The sequence below is a fragment of the Harpegnathos saltator genome, unplaced genomic scaffold, assembly GCF_003227715.2.
Source record: "Harpegnathos saltator strain DR-91 unplaced genomic scaffold, Hsal_v8.6 scaffold536, whole genome shotgun sequence".
Taxonomy (NCBI): Eukaryota; Metazoa; Arthropoda; class Insecta; order Hymenoptera; family Formicidae; genus Harpegnathos; species Harpegnathos saltator.
The window spans coordinates 110,273-134,640 of NW_020230356.1; the positions used below are offsets into that span (position 1 = coordinate 110,273).

General features: G+C 54.0%; 1 protein-coding gene across 4 annotated transcripts in view; it reads left to right on the top strand.

Moving 5' to 3' along the window:
* Positions 1 to 24,368, top strand: part of LOC105185860 (protein trachealess) — a 93,399-nt gene that overhangs the window by 2,638 nt on the left and 66,393 nt on the right. For all 4 annotated transcript variants that reach the window (XM_025303184.1, XM_025303185.1, XM_025303186.1 and 1 more), the window contains exon 2: positions 18,821 to 18,853. In XM_025303184.1, coding sequence (XP_025158969.1) covers positions 18,821 to 18,853 — 33 coding nt within the window. The remainder of the gene's footprint in view (positions 1 to 18,820; positions 18,854 to 24,368) is intronic.

The window sequence follows — 24,368 nt, forward strand, 5'->3', positions numbered from 1 at the left end:
TGTGTCCACGTGATAGGCAATCGTGCCCATCAATCGCCGCTGCCAGCGTCGGGACTGAAGTAAGCAAATTACGTGCTAATAAGTATCGGAAAGAACACTCGTGACGCACCGAGGGGCGTGCGAATATGCTAGACGCGGGGCACACGCCGGGCAAAAAACTTATTATAATGCCGGGCTCGTACGAGTTATTAGCATTCCGCTATCAATTATCCTGGCTGTCGCGCTTTCGATGTTGGAGCAAATAGCAGGGACGTCTGTCACGCTCCGTATTTATGAGACGTATAATCACGGCGCTCATCGTAACGAGGAAAATCTGTAAACGGGATGTGCCCCGAAAGCCACCACGCTGCGGCCAGCAGATATTAAGTTGACAATTAACTTTTTGCACCGGCGCGGCGGGCGCAGCGGGGAATGCAGAGGCGTCTTCGCGACTTCGCCAGACGCAACATTCCCTCGATATCCTTCCATGCACCGGGCAGCTGCGTTGTTCCTCCTCATTTCTCTCTCTCTCTCTCTCTCTCGTCTCGCTCTCTTACGCGCGTTTTCTTTTCAGCGGATCGCCAACAGGTGTGTAACGCGTAAAACGCGCATCGCGAGTAGCGAAAGGTAGATCGCGGAGGTATGAGAAGAGAACGATCGGTCCTCCTGTTCCCCGATTGATTCTACGATTCATCTGTGATGTCGCGCGTGTTAGAAAGCAAGTCTGCCGCTTTCACGATTTTGAGCCTCGGCTTCGTGGTATGTAACGCACGAGTGACACTGACGGATCGTCTCCCGTACGATTCCGCGTGCGCGCTCGCGCTCGCGCGAGCGGAGTAGCCGAGTGTTTTGTCCTCTGTGATTTCAAGCCGGCACCGCCGCGCCGCGCCGCGCCGGAGCTCTGCCGATCTGTATCGTCGGCCGGCGAAATCAATAGGTGCGTGTTCTGGCGCGATTCATTGGCCGATTATGTCACCGATGATTCACGTTACGTCGCGCTCGTGATCCGCTGTCGCGTGCTCGCTCGACGACGACGACGACGACGAAGACGACGACGACGACGACGACGACGACGACGACGACGACGACGACGACGACGACGAAGACGACGCCGACGACGACGTGCTCTCGAATCGTTCCCGCGAACGAGTCGCGCGCGTTTTCCACGCAACAAATAGCGCGACGGAAATTCCACGCTCGTCGCGTTTGTTCGCGCCGAGAGAAACCGGTGAAACGGTCGCAAGGGAGCGCGCCACAGAGATGATAATTCGGCGAAAACGCGCGCGGCGGCGTTTGACACGGATTCGCGCCGATGTGAGTGACGAGGACGACGCTCTCTCGCCTGTCAGGTCGAGTTAGCGTTAGCGGCCGTACCGTAACGTTTGCCACAAAAGTGCGGCATTTGCATCTTGGCTCTTTGGAGGAGCCGCTCGCTCGTGTGCCCCCTTTCGGCGGGAAAACGAATCGAGCGAACGGCGCGCCCGCTCGTGTGCCCGTGTCTCTACTTTCGGGCCTCCGGTCTTTTGTTCGCTTTTGTCGAATGAAATGTTAATGGCTCATCCTCGCTAACGTACGCGATACGATTTACAGCGGATTAACGCGACACTTGGTGCCCCCGCGACGACCAAGCAAGATCGTGTCTCGTCCGTTCGGCATCGGAAACGCGCGACAACAAAGAGCCCATTGTCGCGCAGAATGCGTCGACAATGTGTGCGCGCCGCCGGTGTGTCTTACGACGATTATGATATTGAGGCTCGGAACTAGCGCGATGGATCTCGCACAGGGCTCTCGATACACGCACGAATCCCCGACGCTTAATATTTATTCGCGAACATAACAATCGGCTCGCAGACTGCACGCGCGATACGCTCTCGATGGCTCGTCTTGAGGATTGACAGGCACTGTCCAGATATACTGTCAGCGTTTGTGTCAGCGCGCACGCGATTATTCTGTGACGCAAGATCGCCTGAAAATTCCGCCGCCCCTCCCCTCCCCCCTCTTTTTCGCATCGCGAAAAGAAGCGATCTCGGCGAGACGCGAAGCTAAACTTCGGAGGACGCCGCGCGTTGAAGTGAATCTGTGGACGACAACTCGTCGGGGATTCGCGCCCCTTCCCGATTATATTTTAGTGTTTTCTTTGTTTTTTTCTTTACAGATTCGCTCGCGAATACGCGCGAACGCGACAGCCGCGAAGAGCTCACGATTCGTAAGGGAGAGCAGCGAGCTTAATGATTTCTGCTTTGCCGCGTTCGTCCTTCGCGCGGAAATTCGGTCTAATTATCGCCGGCGCGGCGCGTACGTGTGCGTCCGAAGACACGGAGACACACGGTCGCACAGACATTGAGAGCGTTATTGAATGATGGGTCAGCCAACTACTAATGGGGCCGGACGCGCGCGAACACAAGGGATTATAAGAAGCGCGAGTATGGCTTGCGGCGAGTCAAGGTTGTTGCTGGAGTTACTCCTCGCGCATTACATATCCGCCACCGATGAATCCCCCCCTCTCTCTCTCTCTCTCTCTCTCTCTCTCTCTCTCTCTCTCTCCTCTCTCTCACTCTCTCTCTCTCTCTTTCTCTCGCCTTTTTCCTCCTATCTCGGCAAAAGTGTTATCGAGCGCGCGCATCTTTTCAGATTTACACTCGCGATAAACGCTACGCGTACGTATACGTCCTTTCGGGAAGGGAAAGGGGGGGAGGAAGAGGGAAGAGAGGAAGAGAGCGCCGTTCGCACTCGTTTCGAGCAAGTCGGCTAAACGACTGCTAATCAGCATGATGCCGAGCAATTAGCGGCGTTAAATCGCCCACAAGTGACGATTCTTCCTCGTTATCGCGTCCCGTTTATTTTTACCACTACGGAAGTTTATTTCGAACCTTGGGGGGAGCAACGTTGTACTGTGTGCCCCCTCGAGCCCTCGATCGGACTCGAGGCCAGGGGCATGCATAGTTTAGCGCGAGGTCTTTGCCCTTGCAAAGCCCTTAACGTATGGAGAAAGAGACAGAGAGAGAGAGAGAGAGAGAGAGAGAGAGAGAGAGAGACTCTGCGGAGCGTACTCGATTCGAGCGCGATATCGTCGCAGCCGCAAGTTCCTCGCGAGGTGATCCACGAGGTCTCTGTATGTGCGGCGCGTTACTCGCGTAAAAGCGAGCTCTATTATGAGTTAAACGGATCTCGCGTAGTTACCGGAGCAAAGAAAGCCGAGGCATCGCGAGGACGACGCGACAGTCGACGGTAATACGACGAGTACAACGACGACGACGACGACGACGACGACGACGGCAGTAAGTACAACGACGACGTTGCTGCTACAGATCTGTACCTGCGGCCGCCGAGGCGAGGAGACGCTGTTCCGCTGCCTCCTCGCCTCGGAAGCAGGCTCTGGCTGCCGATGGACCCATCGGATAAATAACTCGGTTGCGTTTTTATCGGGCCGATTTCGCTTCGCCGTCCGCCTCTTTCTTTCTCTGTCGTCTTCTCTCTCTCTCTCTCTCTCTCTCTCTCTCTCTCTCTCTCTGTCTCTCTCTCTCTCTCTCTCTCTGTCTGTCTGTCTGTCTGTCTGTCTGTCTGTTTGTCTCTCTCTCTCTCTCTCTCTCTCTCTCTCTGTCTCTCTGTCTCTCTGTCTCTCTTTCACGATGGTGTGTGTAGACGAGCTCCCGCGACGCGAGGTAACACAGCTCGCACCCTCGAGCTCGTGTGTATCGAGACGCGCGTCTCTCCTCCCCAACCACCCATCAGCCGTCCTTCGTGTTCTCTCCCTGTCGGGCCTCCCGGTCCCTCTAACCCGCTCCCGCTCTATCTTCCGTTTTACCCTCGGTGGCGGAGGGCCGTCGTGTCTCTTTCGCGCATCTCCTCGCTCTCTCCTTATTCTTACTTTATCTCTGTCCCTTCGTCCTCCCTTGCTTCTTCGGCTATACCACCGTGCAGCCCGGTAGTTGGAAGCGCTGACTTTTTTCTCGGCTATCGGCCAGTGGATCGCGCTGCGATCCGCTGGACTGCAATCAGAATTGATTATAGCCTGCCGAAACTCCGGCGCGGCGCGTTCATATTATACAACTCGCCTGCGGGCCTCTCGTTCCTTCCTCGCTCGCATCCTCGCTCGCTATAACCGCGCGTCTCGTGCGCGACGTCACCCGACCCGACGCGCTTCGTCCGCTCGCTCGCTCGTGCGAGCGTTAAAACGACGTCGAGCAGTACAGTAGTGCGCACCGACACTTCTCGTAAGAGAAGGAGGGAGAGAGAGAGAGAGAGAGAGAGAGAGAGAGAGAGAGACCGTATGACGTTAATAATATTTTCGAAAAATCAATTACTCGCCTCGGACTTTCGAGATGGTCTTCGCGTGTGTGCGCGCGATACCGACCGACCGGCCGAGCGAGCGATCGATCGATCGATCGATCGATCGGCGGTCCGACTCAATAAAAACGCGATGAGAGAAACGCGTGGACGATAATCTCCGCGAGAAGGATTTTATAATACGCTCGCGGTAATGATCGGGTCGCGCGCGTCGACTGTACCCGCAACCCGGTTTGCGCGATATAAAAAGCACACGAGGACAGCGGCGGTTCTTTTCAGGTCCTTTTTTGAGCCTTCTTAGCTCCTCGCGAATTCCCCCGACGCGGTTAGACTTTTTCTGCCTCATCAACTTATATTATCTTGCCAATCCAGGAACGATTATTAGTCATAAGAACGTTTACAGACTTAATATATATTCCTCGGTATAATATAACGCTGCAACGTCAAATATATACCCTCGGCCGCGGAGCGGCCGGCGAAACTCACTACTCGGAAAGTGACCACTATAAGCGCTGTAAGCCGCGCTCACAACGACACAAGGGTTTTTCACTCGTCGGCGTGCACGGCGTGCAGGACGCGTAGAGACGTGTGTCGTTGTATTCTAGCCTTCCGTCTTTTTGCATATTCATGTTACGATCGGCAATCAGAAAGATATCTCGGAAATCTTTTTCGGAGGTACGGAGTCAAGCGATATTCTATAGCATCGGAAACGTTAATTAATGGGTCGTACATCAGTGAATCCTGAGGGTGTGTGTGGCGCAGAAGTGATTTAATATCCACTTTAATTAGTTTGAAAAACGCCCATTGAGAGAAGAGAGAAGAGGGTGGTAGGGCGGGCGAGCGGACGAGGGGGGCAGGTATCCTCCCTCCACCCCTCCGCCCCTCGCCCGACATCTTGCACGCCACTTTGATACGTTTTATTTCAATACACTTGGTGTATCAAGGCCGCGCGCGGTGTGGAATTTAGTATGGCGATACGCACGCGCGGCTTCTTTATGAGAACTTCATTTCGCACCGTACTACGAAGGCAGACGCCTTCCCACCTCCCCCACCCCACCCCACCCCCTCCCCGTCAAAAGCAATTATAGCTTACTCGAAAAAAATCATTTCTATTCTTCCCATTGATCTCTCCTCTTCAGCGCAACACAAGTCTCGCGCGCTCCGTTTATGAGATACGAGCGACGCGTTTCGCGCCGCGTCGATTCATTCCCCTATCGTTCCCCTCGTTCGTTTGTCGTTTCGTACGTCGCGACACGACGACGATTTGTTCCGACTTTTTCGTCCGCTAAGACAACGCGCGCGGGAGATCGGATTGCTCGATTTTCTTGCACAACCATCGCGCGATTTTATCCATCCCGCAAACTGACCGTACAGCCGCCGCGCCGCCGAGATCGGCGCGCATTCCATTATATTCGATGATATTACCTGAAGCGTAAAACGCCGCTTTTTCAGATTCTCTCTCGTGTTGTGTTTCCCAGGCGTCGGTTCGATATCGTTTTTGCGTTTGCATTACGTCAAAACTTATTACGCCTTATGCAACTAATGCCGGAATATCTAACCCGATTCCCGCGCGTGGGGATCGCGCATACACACACAATAGATGTTTGCGGAGAGAGCGATGGCAATTTATTGTATCTCGTATCTGCATACCCCGTTATTCCGGGATGCAACGATAATTTCGAAAAAGTGCCGCTCCGCGCGCGCGCGCGCGCGTTCACATCGCATCGATAATAAATATTATCTACGAAAATCTACGCGCGTCTCTCTTCCTCCCTCGACGACGCCGTTTATCGGCGAAAGAGAGAAGAAAAGAGGGGGAGAAAGAGAGAAAAAGGAATAATCGCTCCGGCATTCTCGAAAACTGAGACGTTCTTCGATCATCGAGCTTTAACTTAAATTTTTTCGAATCATTAAATAGCACTTTCCTATAATGGTCTAACGTCGAGGCACTACGCCACGCAATAAGTCGTTTTCGCGCGGGAATTGGCCTGGCCTCCAATCAAGTTTAATAATGTAGATGCGGATCAGCGGATAAGAACAGGCTACTGATACCGCCGCCGCCGCCGCCGCCGCCGCCGCAGCCGCCGTACCGCGTCGGTTCTGCTCGTCGGACGAGAGAGAGAGAGAGAGAGAGAGAGAGAGAGAGAGAGAGAGAGAGAGAGAGAGAGAGCCGCAGACGTTATACGTTCAGCTTACGCTCGATCTTATGCAATTTGCAACATCACGAAGCGCGGGGTTTAAAGCCTGGCAGTATGATACGCGCGCGGGCATTAAGTCGCGAGAATATACTAATCGAAGATACGATCTTTTTCGAAATAACGTTCATAAACAACGCTCGAGTCTCGAGGGCGCGCTTCCTGTGACGCCTTTCCTCGGCCGGGTACTACCACCAAAGTGAGAAATGTTCGCAGGAAAAATCCATACCTCGCCTGCGAAGATAGATCTGTAAAGCAACATCCGTCGGAATGAAAAATCGAATCGTCGAGACGCGCGTGCCTGGCAATCGAAGCAATCAAGTCGGAAAACCGAATTTCCTTCCGCGAGTGTCGGCGCGAGTCTCGACGTAGCCATAAATCGCGAGGAAACTTTCAACAGCGACGTCTCATTGTTACAGCCTGTTGGAAGTTAATAGGCGGCGAAGGAATGACGCGAGAGTAACGGAGACACGGGTGTCGACGCTGCCGACGGGGGGAGGGGAGCGGGGGGTTGGGGGCGGGAGGGAACGGACGGAGTGAAAAAAATGTTTCTACGACCCCTCGGCAGTTTCGACTCCCCAAAGTCTTCGAAGCGTAACTTAGCATACTTTATTTGATTTTTTGTATTGGATAATAGTCTCAGGTAATAGGGTGCCCGCGCGCGAGCGCGGGCAGGGGAGAAGAGGGAGAACCGAGAAGGGCCGGGGAGAGAGAGCGAACAAATTTTCACGCCCCCATTACTTGCATTAACGAATTTACATTTTTTAAATGGAAGGGTCGAGTCGGAGAGAGAGACTCTCTCTCTCTCTCTCTCTCTCTCTCTCTCTCTCTCTCTCTCTCCGCGGGTGATAACTCGCGGGTCATTTGTTCCGCAAAGAAATAGAACCACCGCCGATATTGCGTCGCGTCTTAATAAAGAATTGCCGAGAATCGCGCTGCGCGTCTCTCTGCGCGAAGAAAGGAGAACAAAGAGAGCGAGCGAGAGAGAAAGAGGGGAGAAAGAAACACTAACGCGACGCTAAAGCCGATGCGATCTCAGAGCCGCTGCTCATCATACGCTCATCATCTCCATCTCCGGCGAGTGATTTTCGACAAAACACCGACGATTATTACGGTATAACGACGGACGCGTCACGTCGTAATACCTTTGTTTAGTTACACGCGACGTCGCGACGGCGCGAGCTAATTTGTCAGTTATCTAACATCTCTCATGCGCGAAGCGCGTTGCGAAATTGCAGCTCCGATACCGAAGCAGCGGCCAGATAATGCGTTAAAATCGACTGTGCGACTAATGTCGGGTTTACAGCTGGCCCCGCGGGCGGTATGAAAATATCAATGGTTACGCGCTAGACCACTTCCCGCGATTAACCGCTCGCCGAACACCGGTAGCTCCTTGAGAAACTGATGTCGATACGAGGCTATAGTTTAATCCGGGTCACGCAGGCCCGAGGGGATCGACTAGGATTAGAGTACGTAGATCAGGAGTCGTTATCCCCGACACTGTTTGCACACCACCACGTAGCCGGTAAAACGCTTTCGTCGTCGCTCGATGCCGCGTGAGCGCTCGAGCGATCCGCGCGCGTCGTATCCGTAAATAGGAAATCGACGTTTTCCTTTTTCTTCCCGGACTCGGCAAAAAATGCACTCGACCGCTCTCCGCGGCGCGGCGCGGCGCGGCGGAGAGAATTACACGATATACATTATATACGCGAGACAGCAGACAGCAGTGTTTTTTACGCAAACGTCCGGGTCAATCTCGTCTCGCGTATAATCGCTCGAGACTGCTCGAGACGAAATACGGTAAACCGAGTGACACATGACACAATGTGTTGTGCGGTGGCCGCGCGAGAGCGTTGCGCGCGAACACACTCGATTGTAACTCGTGATCTCTCAGACATATGTTTCTGGTAATCGCTGATGCGCTTATATCATCGAGAAGATGTAGGCTTGGGGAGGGCCAGGGGGCGGGGGGGGGGGTTGAAGGGAGCCGGAAGAATTGGGGGAACGCACGCGGGGCGCGAATCTATACATATTTAATGAGACCGCGCAGTTGTAAAAAGCAGCCAGCGAATCAAGCCCCAACGGAGCGACTCGCGGCGCGGCGCGCGACGCGCGGATACTTTTATTCAAATCTCATCCGTCGCCTCCGTGCGAAGATGCTGCGGCGGGCGGGGGGATGGGGGGGGGCCTGGGTATATCAAAAGAAAAATACTCTCAGCGCCTTTCCCGCATGCATAACCATAATCCCCGCATAATGTATATTTCAAAATCTTCCGGGCGGCATCGAGCTCATTACTATTAGATCGATACACACCCTCCGTCCTCCCGGCTGCGAGGGTGCACGGTATCCGACACCAACTTGGCGATGCGCGTCACTCTCGGACGAATCTTTCGACGAACGGGCCGCGTGCGATCCCCACGCGACGACATCGCGTTTTCGGGAATTTTTGCTACAATCTGCATATTAATATTTTATGCGGGGAGAATATCGCGATAAAAATTGCGTTAAGATTTCACCTCCTTTTACAATTCTTTTTGTACAGCTGGGAGGGGGAGGGGGGGGAGGAGTTATATCGGTATTGTGATCCGCATTATGTTAGAAATAGATAAATTTCTACGGCGGACAAAGTAACAATCTTGTGCGGTAGAAAAGTCAAGCGTGTGTAATATTTGTAAACAGCTGTGCAATAATTGCGATCATATCCCGATATTGCGGATTGTGTATGCAAAATTTGGTTGTCATTTTTATTCCAATATTTCCTCCGTTTATAGCACGAGCGACAGACGAGGATCAATATTTGCACTCTCGATATTCTTTGGGCGAACTGCTGCGTCGCCCAAAGAAACGAAAGACGAAAAATATCGCCGCCTCGATACAACGACACATCCCGACAGGCAATTTTGCCTCGTATAAAGTCGTCTCCTCTCTCGCGTAAATTTCTCGCGACGAGGAATCAGTTTAGGCGAATAATTTAGCCACTGTGTGTTTGTGGAGGAGCCGTTTATCGACAATGATAAGATTTCCCTCCGAGAGGCGCAGCCTCGAGTCGCTCCCAAATCGAACCAAATCGAACTCACCCTCGTGACGTGCAACGTACTCGAAGCCGACGATATTACGCGAGAACAAGAAAGCAACGGACGTATGTCGCTCGTATGACGCCTCTACGCCAGTTACGCACTAGCAAGCCGTGAGTCGGCACTGGTTAGGTCGAGTTGAATCGAGTTGATAAGGTTAACTAAGAGATACGGAGGCGTAGAGAGGTCAAGTGACCGCGTGGGCGGCACTACACGTCGCCGGGACATAGCGTCTATTACCGTCGGTGTACGTGTGTGTGTGTGTGTAATTGTATAGGTGCAAATGTAGAGTCGATTTAATTGTTATATAAAAACACGCCCGGACGCGCACGGCACGACGCGTCTTTGCGTTTGAGGCTGAGGTACACCTCCTCTCGACGCTATCATCGCTCGGCGTATGCTCGGTGACGTCACAAGAGAGTGAGAAAGGGAAAAAGAGAGAGAGAGAGAGAGAGAGAGAACTCAGTCGAAACATAATTATCGCGATGAAAGGTGACGTCTGATGAAACCCGATCGCAGATACTCAGACACGAGGCATTGAGCACTTCCAACGGCCTCGGTCGACTTGCTCGCAACTCCGCGCGCGCGGTGCTCTCCCAAGTTTTCGCTTTCCTCGTTTCCGTTCGTCGAAGTCGCCCGGTCGGCGGCCGCGCATCGGCGAAATGCCGAGGCAAACACCGACGGCGGGGCCGATGAATAATACAGCCGCGGCGCAATTAGCCTTGCCGTTTTCAATTTAATCGGCGAATTACCAACCCTTCGGGGAACGGAGACTCGTTCTTGCAAGAAAGGCGGCTCCCATACGGCGCACCGCTGCCTAACGGGACGAGCTGTGGAACCGACGTGGTCACCGACGTCCAGCGTAATCCGCGTAAAAGGGAGCGTGTACGACCCGCGAAGGATAATATCGTTTGTTCCCGTCGACCGTTCAAGGACTTGCATCCTTGCATCCTTGCGCAGTCAGCCGGCAACGGGAGCGACAAGGAAATGGAGAATGAGCGTGTAACGAGGTGATAACAGCGTCGAAATCGCGCTCGCGCGCGCCGTTCGGAATCTGACGATCGCGTTTCAATTTAATCGCGCGAGTACGTTTGCTCCACGACGCGTAGGAAGGAGCGAAGAGAGCGGGGGGTGGGGGGAGGGAGGCGGGAGGAAGAGGAAGGGAAGCCGTGGAAGCCAGTGATTTCGCCGAATGGTCATCGCCGGTGCGCGGCAATCGATAAGCTCCTACGGGATAAATGATGATAAGTTTTATGCATAATTTCCACGATATAGAGAGAGGCACCGAGAGATCATATTTGAGATTCGATAAAAATTACATGATATAATGTGGGACGAGAGATTCGTAGCCCGGAGCTAATCGCCGGCGAACCGCCGCGCCGATTCGTATCGTGGCGTTTTTATCGGGCCCGGGCTCGAAAGACGATTACTCCGGGATCGTGTCTTTAAGACTGCGTTTGCCGACGGTGTACCCCTTCCTCCACCTCCCCCACCTCCGCTCCCCTCCTGCCCGAACCTCCTCGTCCTCTTCCACTGACAGCGATACTCGGGCCCATAACTTCTGCCATAAAAATCCTTAAACGAGATAAGAAGCTTGTTAATCGATGCACCGTGAAGGAGTAAGTGGGGCCCCAGATGAAAAGCGCCACGTGAACGCGAGGCGACGGCAATGACGACGATGACGTATAATCTCGCCGATTACGTGGTACAAATCGTTTTACGTGCGGTGAAGAATATCTATCGCGGATTTATGCTCGCGAGGTGATGCGTCACCGTCGCGAGCGTCTAATTGCGCGTCGAGTCAGATTGTCCCCTCTTTCTCTCTCTCTCTCTCTCTCTCTCTCTCTCTCTCTCTCTCTCTCTCTCTCTCTCTCTCTCTCTCTCTCATGCTTCCTGCCACATCTACAGATTCGGCAGGATTAATAGAGATCTAATTGATAGGAACAGGAACTTTCTTCTTTTCTCAAAGGGTTCAATTAATGCCAAGGCGCCGGCCGCTTGAGGAGCTTGAGAAAGTTCCGAAAGCGCGATCGAAATTGTACAATCGGAAAACGGCGATCCATAAATGAGACCGTATGATTTATCTCGCGAGGAAGAGTAACGAATTTCGATCGGATCGGCAAATGAGCCGGTTCTGCGAGCGTATCGTAGGTCCGATAGGCAGCTCTCTCAGCTCTGAGCCTCGGCCACGCGGGCACGTGCATTCACGCACGCACGCACGCACGCACGCACGCAAGCACGCACGCACGCACGCACGCACGCATGCAGGCACGCACGCACGCATACGCTTAGTACGCGCGTGCTGCCGCTAGTCGGCCGCGCGACACACGCAGACATTTAGGCGCCATGGCTTTTCGAACCGATAAATCCAATGGGCCTCATTATTAAGCTTGTCTCTTTAATTGAAATCTCGTGTTTTTCCGAGCGCCTTTTTGCCAGTCGCGCGAGCCAGCTTTTATTTAAACCCTGCGACACTTCTCGCCGCGCGATATCTCGCCGTTGCGAACGAAACGCTCCGGTGTCCAGTGCCTTCTTCTTCTTCTTTTTCTTCTTCTTCTTCTTCTTCTTCTTCTTCTTCTTCTTTTCTTCCTCCTCTTCCTCTGCTCCTTTCTAACCCATTTTCAATTGACGCGTCTCGTTCGCGCGGTGTATCGAGGCTCGCGTCCGCCGGCCGAATATCACGGCCGACTGTTCGATATCCCCGCGCCCGCGGCATTACGTAATACGTCTCTCAAGATTGTCCTAGATTTCCGTCCAAGCTGTTCCCCGCGAGCGTGAGTGAAATTCGGTCCACGAACGGACGTAGCGTATACTTCGGTGCGCCTCGCTGCGCGGCCGCGAGCCTCTCGCGAAAAGAACTCGACGAGTACAATCGAATCAAACGCGGCCGGGCGACTCGGTGGGGATAAGTGGAAACTATTACACGTGTGACGTTCGGAATTTAATATTGGGAGCTTGTAATATACGGCCGTGCGGCCTCTCCGGAGAATCGATCAGAAGTTAACAGGTTGAGCTTTTTACGACTCGACGCGACAACAACATAACGCGTTGTTATTTGCGCCACTGGGCGGCGGCTCGCTCGCCTTCGCTGTTACATCGCCGAAATGATCCGCGAGAGAGGCGGGCGCGGTTGAATTCTCATTATCCGTCTAGGCGGCGGACAAGACTCTGGCGGTTCTCCGTCAAAACATTCCCCCCGATGCTTTCGCAATAGAAAATGTCCGTCGCCGCCTCGGACGCGGATAGTCCGACGGAGAATCCAGCTTAACGCGCAGTACACGCTCTTCCGGTCATTTGACATTTTCCATAGATTTATATCTGCATGGAGAAGAAATATTATGGCAAAAGTTGTGCAACGAGATTTTCTTCTATCCTTCAGTCGTACAGAAGTACGGCCGAAATTACTGCACGTTTGTTTAAAAAGTTTTGCACGTTTGACTTTATACCCACGTGATAATATTCATTGAATAATTATAGTTATAATTAGTAAATTTACTACGTAATAATTCATTGAATGTTTGGTTGTTTTGTTTTTTCATTATTTATTATCTCCGTATAATAATTCTCATGCTACAATACATAGCACTGGCATAGTCTAGCCTTGTCACAGATATCGCGAGAGGAAATAATATAATTTTAACGTAATTCTTGTTACGATATTTCCTCTCCGTGCGTGTAGACTGCGCTTTCCGACGAGAGAGACAAGATGTAAAAGACAGCTATATTGCCACTTTCACTAGCCACTGGCTATTCCTCGAAACCTTTCGCGATGCGCATAAGTCTATGATTTTTTCGTACATGTTGTTGCTTCCGCGCGATCTTCACCAACGTCACCTTTCCCCTCGGTTCGTCGGAACGCCGCACACACCCGCTCGTATTCGACAATAAAGACTTGAGCCATTAACAAGATATAAAACTTATCGCGCTCCGCTATAGGCCGGCGATTTTCATCGCGCGCCAAGAGAATATATATCGCCATTACGTCGTAGAGCGTTAAGCGTGGTATTTATATTACTTAATGTTACTTATCTCGACACGCTGCACTCTCGAGACCGCCGCGCTCGTAACACCGATGTAACGCGACGACGAATCGCGCGACCGATAATCAAGCCAACTTGACGCTTGACGACGACGACGACGACGACGACGACGACGACCGGGGAGAACATGACGCGGAATATAATTCTAGCTCGTTCAGAACCGTGCCTTACGATATCGGGTATATTTTTTTGATAATCGTCGCCGAGGCGAAAAAGCACACGCGCGCGCGGCAGAGGGAGAGAGAGAGAGAGAGAGAGAGAGGAGGGCGTGTATCCCAAATTAGGCGTTACACGCGACGTAGTAAAACGCGCGTTACAAGCGGTCGACGACGGGTCCAACGGGTTAGGGTCGCTTTGCGCTCGCGCGCGCCTCCTGGAGCGTGCGGTTTTTTTGGCGCGAACGAGCGCACGTTGCATTACCGGGCGTACGCGCTATTGCGTCGCGTTAATTGTAAGTTCGGAACATATCTCGTGTCGCTAAGAAACGCATTCCGGTTTTCGTTCAAGAGGAGAGAGAGAGAGGGGGGTGGGGGAGAAAGAAAGAGAGAGAGAGAGAGAGAGAGAGGGCGAAAGGGATCGTGACGGAGGAGAGGAACTCCCCGCGATGGTACTCTGGCGGGACTTTTTCTCCCGTTCCGCTCGTCCTCGTTCTCCTCCTCGTCGTCGTCATCGTCGTCGTCGTCGTCTTCGTCCTCTCGTCCGCGCGCGCGCGCGCGCGCGCGACGCAGATGCGCGCGAGTGCAGGGTGTGGTGCACGCGGCTGCCGTTGGTCGTTGCTGATATGTCGCCGCTGTTCCGTACTACTGGTTCTCCCCCGTTCCTCTATATCCTCCCAGGGCAAGAATGTTCCCGTGTTGCTTCGATTAATCAGTCGTTTTTCGTGCCCCCGCTCTGGGCCAATAGAGGGAGAAAAACTTAACGTATGTGATAATGCGCCAGCTATGCTCCCGGCCGCCGGCTCTCTCCGCTGCTGGAACGTAGGTCGTGCCTGCATACAGGTATACCGAAACGAGTCGAGACGACGACGCGACGGTGCACTGACCGCCGCCGCCGCCGCCCGCCGCCACCGCCGCCGCCGCGCTGCGCCGCGCCGCGCCGCGCCGGGGTGCTGTCCCGCGAGGGACTGAGACTTTTTTCCCGGCAACAGCTCCGGGGACACGTAACCACCGTTCGGAAGTCGATTTGCTCGTAGGACAGCGCGTATAGCCAGTCGTGAGCCGAACTTCCACCGCCGCTCCCGGGCACCGATGTCCGACGGGCATCATCGGAGACGGGGACGCTCGCCGCGGCTGCTGGTCGCTCCGTATCGCGGGCTGTTTCTCGCGACTGTTGCTTTTTGTCCACTCGGGCGCTACGAGGAAGGCGCGCGGAGGACGCGTCGGGGATTTTTATGGACGCGCGAACTGCGTCGCTCGATCGTGCGACCGGCACTTCCTACGCGTTTCGAAGCCGCGATATATTTCACGAGCCGGCGGATCCGGCCGCTTTTCACCGACCTGTGATCCGAATTAAAGTTCCATCAAGCATGACTTACGACGTCCGCGAGGAGAGAGGAACGACGGTGGCGCCGACGACTGCGAGGAGAAGAAGAAAGGAAAGTTCCTCCGCCGTGCTCAAATTCGACGTTCCTGCGAAAACTCCGCGCTCGTTACGACATCGCTCCCCACCCCCCCCCCACCCCCCGGCGACGAAACGATCGCGCTCGGCGCTTCGGAGGCTGCTTCTCGAACTCGGCGAAATATATATGCGAATTTTTCAAGTCCCGTCGAGGGGGAAAGTACTAGGTCGCGCTCGCGCAAAATGACGAGGCGCGAATGTCGCCGACGGCCGACGAGCCGCCTAACGACGCTCGTTATGCGTATTTCCACGCGGATTAGCGAAGCACCGAGCGACGCGGTTGCGCTCTTTTATGTAGACTGCAACAAGCATGTGTCGCTTGGCTTTTGCCATGCGTCTTAAATAATACAACGCGCGATGCTATGTGACAAATTAGACATATCGACAAACAGACATAAAAAAATACGAATCATTTCCACCAGCCTGATGACAGTCTCCGGAAATCGCGAACTGTCGCGAGACACGCAACCCCTCCACCCCACCCCACCCCCCCTCGCCCCCCGCCCGCGAGTCGCTCGAACACAAACTGCCGAACTGTCAACGTTTCGACAATTTCGCGGTACAATTCAAAGTCCGAGAGGAAGCACGGATTCGATTATCTCCTTTTATCCTTCAGATATGCCGCACCGACTGCTCGCACGATACGTCGCGCGTGTCGGACACCGAGGGGCATTCCTCGTCCGCGAGAAATGGCGTTCTTCCGAGAGCGCTCGCGCGATCAGAAAGCGGCCCGTCGCATCGCCGGGATAGACATTCCGCGCAGCCGGTGTATCCAAAGTTTAACTTTACACCAGGGGTGGCGGAGGGGAGCGAGCGCCGTTCGACGTGATCGCACCATGTGTATGTGAGAGTCTGCCCCCGGTCCACGTATTATGACTACTTGTAGAGCACGTTTGCGGTCCCTCGAGCGCGCGCGGAAGCTCTGCTAGCTTCCCCGCTCCTGCTTCTCAGCGACCTTAGCGACACATGGCGCGGGAGGACGAGTTCTCTCTCTCCCCCCCCTCTCTCTCTCTCTCTCTCTCTCTCTCTCTCTGTCTCTGTCTCTCTCGGTCTCCGCCGAGCGCACGGAGTCTTTCGAACTCGTTCGTCCTGAGGCGCGCGTCCCGTCTCGCGAAATACGGCAGGACCAGCCGCGAGAATTCCTTTTCTAATAACGCGCGCGCGAGAGAAAAGGGGAAGCCGCGTCGCGACGCGGCGCGTGTTTCCGCCTCAGCGGAATGCTAGATTACCGTAAAACCCGCCGCCGCCGCGGAGAGAGAGAGAGAGAGAGAGAGAAAGAGTCTCGCGCTTGTTTTTATCATCCGAGGAATTTGCAGCGCGTGACGTCAGCCTCCGCAGATTTGAATATCTAAGCGGCTGAAGATTGCTCCTCCGCCTGGGCGATCAGCGGCTGGCTGGGCTTTCTTCCTCCAGGCGGACGCGCGAAAATTTCCCGGGATCTCCTCCTCTCCGTCTCTCCCCTTACACCTCGCTGTCGTTTTCGCGGGACCCCCGCGCGCGGACGCTCCTCTGGAAGAAGAGCGTGCGCTCTCGGAGATAATGAAATCCGAACACCTGGTGGGCTTCATCGGCCACGTTACACGCAAATCTCGAGACGCACCCCTTAATTTCCTGCACGCGATGACGAGGATAAGCGGGATTGACTGTAATGACCGTTAACTCACTATTAGGTAGCTGTAAGTGTATACGCGCCCAACAGTGTGTGCTTAAGTAATGCAGCGGCCAATTATAACGAGTCAAGGACGACGTGCTTCTATCGCAGTCTCTCCTCGCGAGAGACGTTGCGTAATAGACGAGTCAAAAAATTATTATGGCTAACGTAGAAATTTATAGTCGGGATGTCTAGCCGGTCGGCTCAATTAATCAATGTACCCGCACACGAGTGCGCACACGCTCGGGCACAGAAGCCCGTAATTACGAAAGTACTGTCGCCTTGGCTTTTCGTAAATAGTGCGTGTACGCGAGTCACGGCACACCGGTCGTGTCGTGTCGTGTCGTGGTAAACGCGCGTATCACTCTCTCGCGCGGGCTCGTTGACGAAATTTCAATTCCAACAAAATCATCGCGTTCTCTCCGCGCGTTTCACGCGCGCCCCTTTGGCATCCGCTGCCACGTCCGCGTGCCATCGCGATAGCGCGGAAGGACGGTCTGCGATCCTGCGGAGAGAGAGAGAGAGAGAGAGAGAGAGAGAGAGAGAGAGAGAGAGAGAGAGAGGGGGAGGGAGAAAGTGAAGGAGCGATCTGGTGACATCAAAGTTTAATAAGCGCCATAAGCCGATCCAAGCTGCGGTACGCGGCTAAAACTCGTCGGGCAATAAAAGCAGTAATAAAGCGTTCGGCCTTTCTCACGTACCGCGGGTGGAAGAAGGAGCGCGAGGGTGGCAGAGAGGCGCGGCGGACCAGCAGGCTCGCTCGCTCGCACGGTGGTTAGCCAAAAGGTTAGAAGGGCGGGAACGCATTAGCGGTGGAAGGTGGCGCGCTCATAGAGACGTCCGGCCGCCCAATTACTCCCGCATTAAATCAATGTTCCTCCACCCCGCCGACCGTTCCGCCGTCCCGGTAATAAACCGTGGCCAACATATCTGCACGACTTACGGCTCATCCCTCGTGTCGCTCACCCTCGTCTTGCCCGGCCGGGGACGTCGCAGGAATGCGCGTTCTGTCGTAATATTTGGCTTTAAATCATGTCGCGCTGACAGGCCCCGCTTTCTCGCGTCTTCTGATTCATCCCGCGGCACCGCCTCTCTCTCTCTCTCTCTCTCTCTCTTTCTCTCTCCCCCTCTCCCTCTCCCTCTCTCTTTCTCTCTCTCTCTCTCCGTCGCGAATTTCAAGACCCGGGGTTGCCGATGGAGATGGTGACTTGTCGTTCCCCTTACGAGACACCGGTGTGTCCGGCGCGACGGAAACGCACGGCGGCGATCTTGAGGGCCGATCGTGGACGGAAATAATCCGCGGTTCGTCGATTCGTCGAGTCATTTATAGATTCGCTTTTCGCCGGATTTACGACTCGACGGCGGTGCGAATGGAGGAGGGGCGAGAGCGTGTACACGCGCGGGGCTACCATTCAACCGCGAGATTAGGTTCGCGCACAATTTACGACGGCGATCCTGACTCCTCCAGTCGAGCTTTCATATAAAAGCTTTTTCCTGTAAGCTGCGACACGGGACTTGGACTTTGGGGTTGCGCGCGAGAGGGGCAATGCGCCGATCGCGCACCGTGACGAATTAGGAATATCTACGCAAGTATCGACCTCGCAAGTCGGACCGTGGAGAACAACAAAGTCGTGGATTTCCAGCTGATCAGCGTCTTACTTTAAAGTCCTACTTACTCCGCACGATCGTTTCTCATAGATCGAGACTGATATGTAATAAATGATCGCGCAAGAAATTCTACATAACACGTCGTATATTTCCTTCAATCGTGATCTCTGTCATACTAATTCCTAATAATAATAATATAATAATATAATATAATAATGATAATATAAATATCAGCGCACACACACACACACACACACACACACATATATACAAATAGAGAGACACATACAAATAATATACAAATATAGAAATAACGATAATATGATACAAATTATACTTGCATTAATGCAAACATTTTTCGTTTGCAGGTATCGAGACGACGCGCTCTGCTGGACGGACAGGTAAGAAATCCACCGCACTCGTACCGATTTGTTTTTATACTTATACGCACTTACGTAAATCGCGTGTACAAACGGGAAGCTTGTTGAAAGTTTTCTCTCTCTCTCTCTCTCTCTCTCTCTCTCGCTCTCTCGCTCTCTCGCTGTACTCTCGCCGACGAAACGACGGCCGGCATGCTGCGTCCGAGAGGCGCGCGGCACGGGCGAAACCGATCGGGCTAATAATAAAAAGCGACGCTACGAAAAGAGGAGCGGGCTCGCGATCAGCGGCTAAGGATACAGGAGATCTCGCTGGCGAGGTGATTGATACAGAGAGATCGACGTCGCGACGCAATTCCATTGTTCAAAGTGAGCGCGGTGCGCTCGCGCTCACGCAGAAGCAACGAGCGAGGCATCGGGGTCTGGCACGAGGTTCTTACCCACGGATATAAATCAACTCTCGAGTGACGAACGAACAGAGTCGGCACGAAGCCGTTTCACGGACCACCGTACATGTACACACACACACACACACACACATATGCACGAATGGCCGCGCGCGCGTATACGCTTGTACTCACGGAAACGACGACTTCCGAACGCGCGCTACGTTTTGCTACTTGCCAAACGCGTTCCTCAAACAACGAGAAAACTTTCCGCGTCTTCCTTTAAAACAAACAAAACGCGACTCTGAGAAGGAGGATGATCCTAAAGGAAAGAAAGAATTGCCGCTGGTTGCTGCAAAGGCGCGCGCGCGCGCGCGCGCGCGACGCTTGTAGTCGTGTAATAATTGATAGAAACGCGCGCGGTGTGTAACGTAATTAAAGCAGCCGGGGAACGGTTGAGAACGAACGACGGTGTTTACGGTGATCCGTGTGATTTATTCGAAAGCGATACACGAGAACGAACTATTATGCATAATCACGGTGCGCGAAGGAAAGTATAATTAATGACGCGGCGGTGCGCGCGAGCAGTACTCGCGTATCGCGCTATAATTAACTATAAGCGGTTTCACGCTAATTGCAAACAACAGAACGCGATTAATAATACGCGCGACATTATCGGCTCACTCCTACCCGCGCGCGCCCGTTCGTGTCGTCGTTCGCGAATCTGCAAGATACTGTTCGTGTAACAGGCCGCGCCCGGTGAAAAATATCGCTTCGCGTTATTCGGACGCGTCGGAATTAATGGGACATTCCTCTGACGCGTTACGCATCGTTAATGATACGCGAGTTCGCCCGCGCGAAATTGCGCGGCGTGCGCAGTCTCGCCGCGGCAGAAATCGCATCTCGGTGAGTGCAAATAATAATCCGATATATCGATAAATATCGCGCCTTGAGGAAATGATGCGACGCGACGCGGCGCGCGCAGCGCGAGATTTCGAGAACGACGAAGAGAGAAGCCGCGCGTGGTCCCGACGTTTTATACGGGCGCAAATTATGTTTAAAGGGATCATTAAGCAGGGGTGATTCATCAGCGGGAAAGCAAGCGCGCTACGACGAGTAAAAGAAAAATCACGCCAAGGGTTATCCGCTCCAGGCATGTCCGAGAGGAGCGGGTTGATAATTATTAAAGTATCGATTAAATGCTCCGTTCGCCTTGATTGATCAGCATTTATATCGCGGGTACGTCCACCTCGCCGGCTCCCTACAATTTCCAACCGGGTGCCTCTCTCTCTCTCTCTCCCTCTCTCTCTCTCTCTCTCTCTCTCTCTCTCTCTCTCTCTCCCCCCCCTCCCAACACCAGTGCGTCGCGTACTTTTCAGCCGTAATACGCTTGTGTTTTCCTTTTTGTTATAACAGCGCACATTGAGAGAGGAAGCGAGAGAAATGTTAATTATATTACTCATAATTACAACATCTCCCGTCAGCGACGAGTCGTTGGGGCTCGAAGGTGACTCTTACGCTCGAGAGTCTTTCGCACCCGGTCTCCCGGGATATGCGACCAAGAGCACGCCGGGAAAGTTCGCGGATCGACGTGGACGCGACGTCGTCGGTCGAAAATCGCAGAGGCAACGAATCCTCCGAACGACGGAGGAGAGTCTGCCGGCCGAGTGACGTGTGTCGTCGCGGCCGCTCGAATTCGCACTTCGTGGTCGGCTGGACACGCGGTTGCGAATCCGCCGGGAGCGCAGCGGCGCAGTCCTCCTCCTCGAAGGAGGACTCGCGGCCCCGCGACTATTTTTTTGCCGACGACCGATTTAACTGGATGTCGTTACTACGGTCGCGGGCATTGTTGTCGGCCGGTTCGTTCATCGGTTTATCCTTACTCCTCAGTCCGGGGAGTCTCCCCCCCCCCTCTCTCTCTCTCTCTCTCTCTCTCTTTCTCTCCCTCCTCTTTCTCTCCTCTCACATTGCCCGCGTTCGCTCAGCCGCCGATCCGATCCTATATTTATTGTATCGAGGAGACCAGAGCCGCCGCATTCCTCGCGCATGCGCCGCCCGTAATGAGCGGTCTCCAGTCCTGTCTGTCTTTCCGTCCGTCTGTCCAGAGGACCGGTCGACCGGTCGCCTTCCATACCCCCTACTCGCGGTCCCTTCTGGATCTCCCCCAGCCCTTTGCTCTCTTCCTTTCTCCAGCGGCGGCCGCGCTATTCTTCGCTCGCTCTTCGGCTCCCTCGCTACATTCTCGATCTCGCCATCGTCAACCGCGGGACGTTCCGCGTCCTCCACATCGAGATGCACGCGCGCGGTGCGGATCTTGCAAAATTTATCTCGGTCGACCTCAGCGCTGAGGTTTTCGTAGCCGGCGCGTCGATGGACAAGTGTCTCATCGAGACTTGCCGGTAACGCCTCCTCTCACCGTAGCCGCTCGCTGTCGACGCGATCGTCGTCGTCGTGTCCTCTTCGTGTCGCGAGCTCAAGTCGATCGTCAGTCCTTGGATCGATTTTCCAGTTGGCGCGCGGTAATCGGGCTAACGTCGACGACGAGGACACTTCCTCGGTCGACGTCGCAGTCCCGGCGAGCTGATTCCTCGTAGCTCCATCGCGTATCACCGAGACTGAAAGCCATGAAACCCGGATTCGAGAGACGACGTCGTCATTGCGCTTACTTGGATAGTTGTCATAGCGCGCCACTATTAAAAGCAAAGTGCAAAAAGTAACGTCACATTTTGCGTCGCCTTAAGCAGTAACTCGACCGGCCTGGAGACGTCGACACGCTCAGCCTCGCTACAGCTGCACCGTCGACCACTTTACGCAAGATCGTTTCTTATCTTTCTCTCTCTCTCTCTCTCTCTCTCTCTCTCTCTCTGTCTCTCTCTCTTTCTTTGGCCCTCCCTCCCCCTCCTCTCTCTCTCTCTCTCTCTCTCCCTCTCTGTGTTTCTGGCGAGATATGAATCGAGACTCGATAAGAAGCGTCGTTGCGTAAGATGAGACACGGATTCGCGATTTCCCATTTACGGAAGGGAATATTCACGCGATTTCACCGAATTTTTTTCACTCCCATTGAGCGAGACTCGAGGATCATTTCCGTCGTTTGACGAAGGAAACGCGAAGACGGAAGGATCGAGAGGCACAATGTGTGGCTGAGAGAAAGAGACAGAGGGAGAGAGGGGGAGAGAGAGAGAGAGAGAGAGAGACGAGGCGCGGACAAAGCAACTTGCTCGTTGCGGAATCGATCGCGAGACGACGGGCACGAGAAGAAGCCGACACGGAAAGAAGGATGAAGTAGCGAACGAGGCAGGCGTTCTTGGTGTACACGGAGGAGGTTGATGTTTTATGCCAAATTAAACGATGCTATCTCGCAGCACCACCTCGCGGAGACCAGTCTTCGTTCCACTGCCATTTTCGGAAAACCGCATTTTACACTGACTTAGCCGACAAAAAGCGTGTATAATTGCGCACAATGCGGCAGATAGCCCGAGAAAAATCAACCGTCGTTTAATAGCGCTAAGCGTGCGAGCGCGCGCGCGAGCGCTAGCGAGCGAACGCGAACGCGAACGCGACAAACGAGCGAGCGAGCGAGCGAGCGAGCGAACGAACGAACGAGCGAGAGAGAGAGAGAGAGAGAGAGAGAGAGAGAGAGAGAGAGAGAGAGAGAGAGAGAGAGAGAGAGAGAGAGAGAGAGCGAGCGGACGGACGAACTTTGGAGTCACGACGACGGGCGCGACAGAGCGGCTGAAAAACGAGCGAATGCGCGATGGTCCGTGGATTCTAATGCCGCGACTAAACTAATGCGTGAAAAACAAGGCGGATTTACCCGGCCCACCGATGGACGACGGCGATGCCCGGTGTCCGTCCGCGCGGCGGGAACGCTTTGAGCGGATCCGATACCTATTAAGATCGTAGAAAACGGATCTGCTTCGAAGTTGCCTAGTCAGTATGATCCTTCCCGTCGATTCGCCACGCATTTTTAGCGCTAGCGGTACAAAACGCCCCGAGTTAGTCGCGCCGCATACCTAGCTACGCGCCAGATACATCGAATTACATCACTGGTGCGCGTCGGTTCTCGCGCGAGATTGGAAAATCACGAGAATCGAGAGAGAGAGAGAGAGAGAGAGAGAGAGAGAGAGAGAGAGAGAGAGAGAGAGAGAGAGAGAGAGAGAGAGAGAGAGAGAGAGAGAGAACCTGAGGATCTCCGCCGTGTCGTGGTAACACCGAGCTAATGAAACGCTGGGACGCGCGGCATGCATCGTCCAAATAACAGAAAAATGACAATCCCGAGGAAGCCCGGGACAGTTTGCCGAAAAGTCACTATATTGCACGAGGATGTTCCAATATTTCGGCGGATCGCCTCGGCGGCGACAGTTGGACCTCGGCGTCACGAAGGCGCTCTTCAGGAAACTGAAGCATTTCTTTTTCTAAGTGCGACACGCTTCTTTTTCGAGGGAACTGTACGTCCACCGACGAAACACGTCACATCCCACAAGTCGCTCTCGGGACAGGTGAAGTGTATCCCAAAATGTATTTTCTCTCTGATTTTTACTCGGCTGTCGAATGAAATATTTCGCGTGACCGCGTCTGCCCTCTTCGAGAGTCCCACCGAGTGACAAGCCGAATCGGAAAATATGCCAGTCCCGAGGGTCTTAATTAACGATTTGATTGATCAATCGGACCGACCCGGCGCGAATTTGTCGGCTCCGGAGCGCTTGATTTCGCGACGAGCACGCGTCTCGCAGCCGCGCGATTTACGACACGTAGACGTCGTCCACAGTCACGTCGGACTGTCGGTGTGGCTTTTCGAGACACCACCACGTCACATCGCACGCACACACGCACGTCTCGGTCGGGACGCGTGCCTTTCGTATCGAGCGATAGAGGAAGAATAGAAGGCGAGCGAAGGCGCGAGGGAAGCCGAACGATCGTCGCTACGTACGCGTGTGGTACTTTGTGGTCACCCGTGGGGCTCTCCCATTCAACCGGTGGCTCGACTCGCCCACTCGTTCGTTCATTCATACGCGGGGAACGCGATTTGAATCGATAAGCCAAACTCGGAAGCGTATCTTTCCTCCGCCGCCTTCTCCCGCTGAAGATCCCCCGCTCTTGACCTCCGCTGCGGCGAAAATCGCCTTTGTTATCTTCCGCTCTCTCGCACCGGG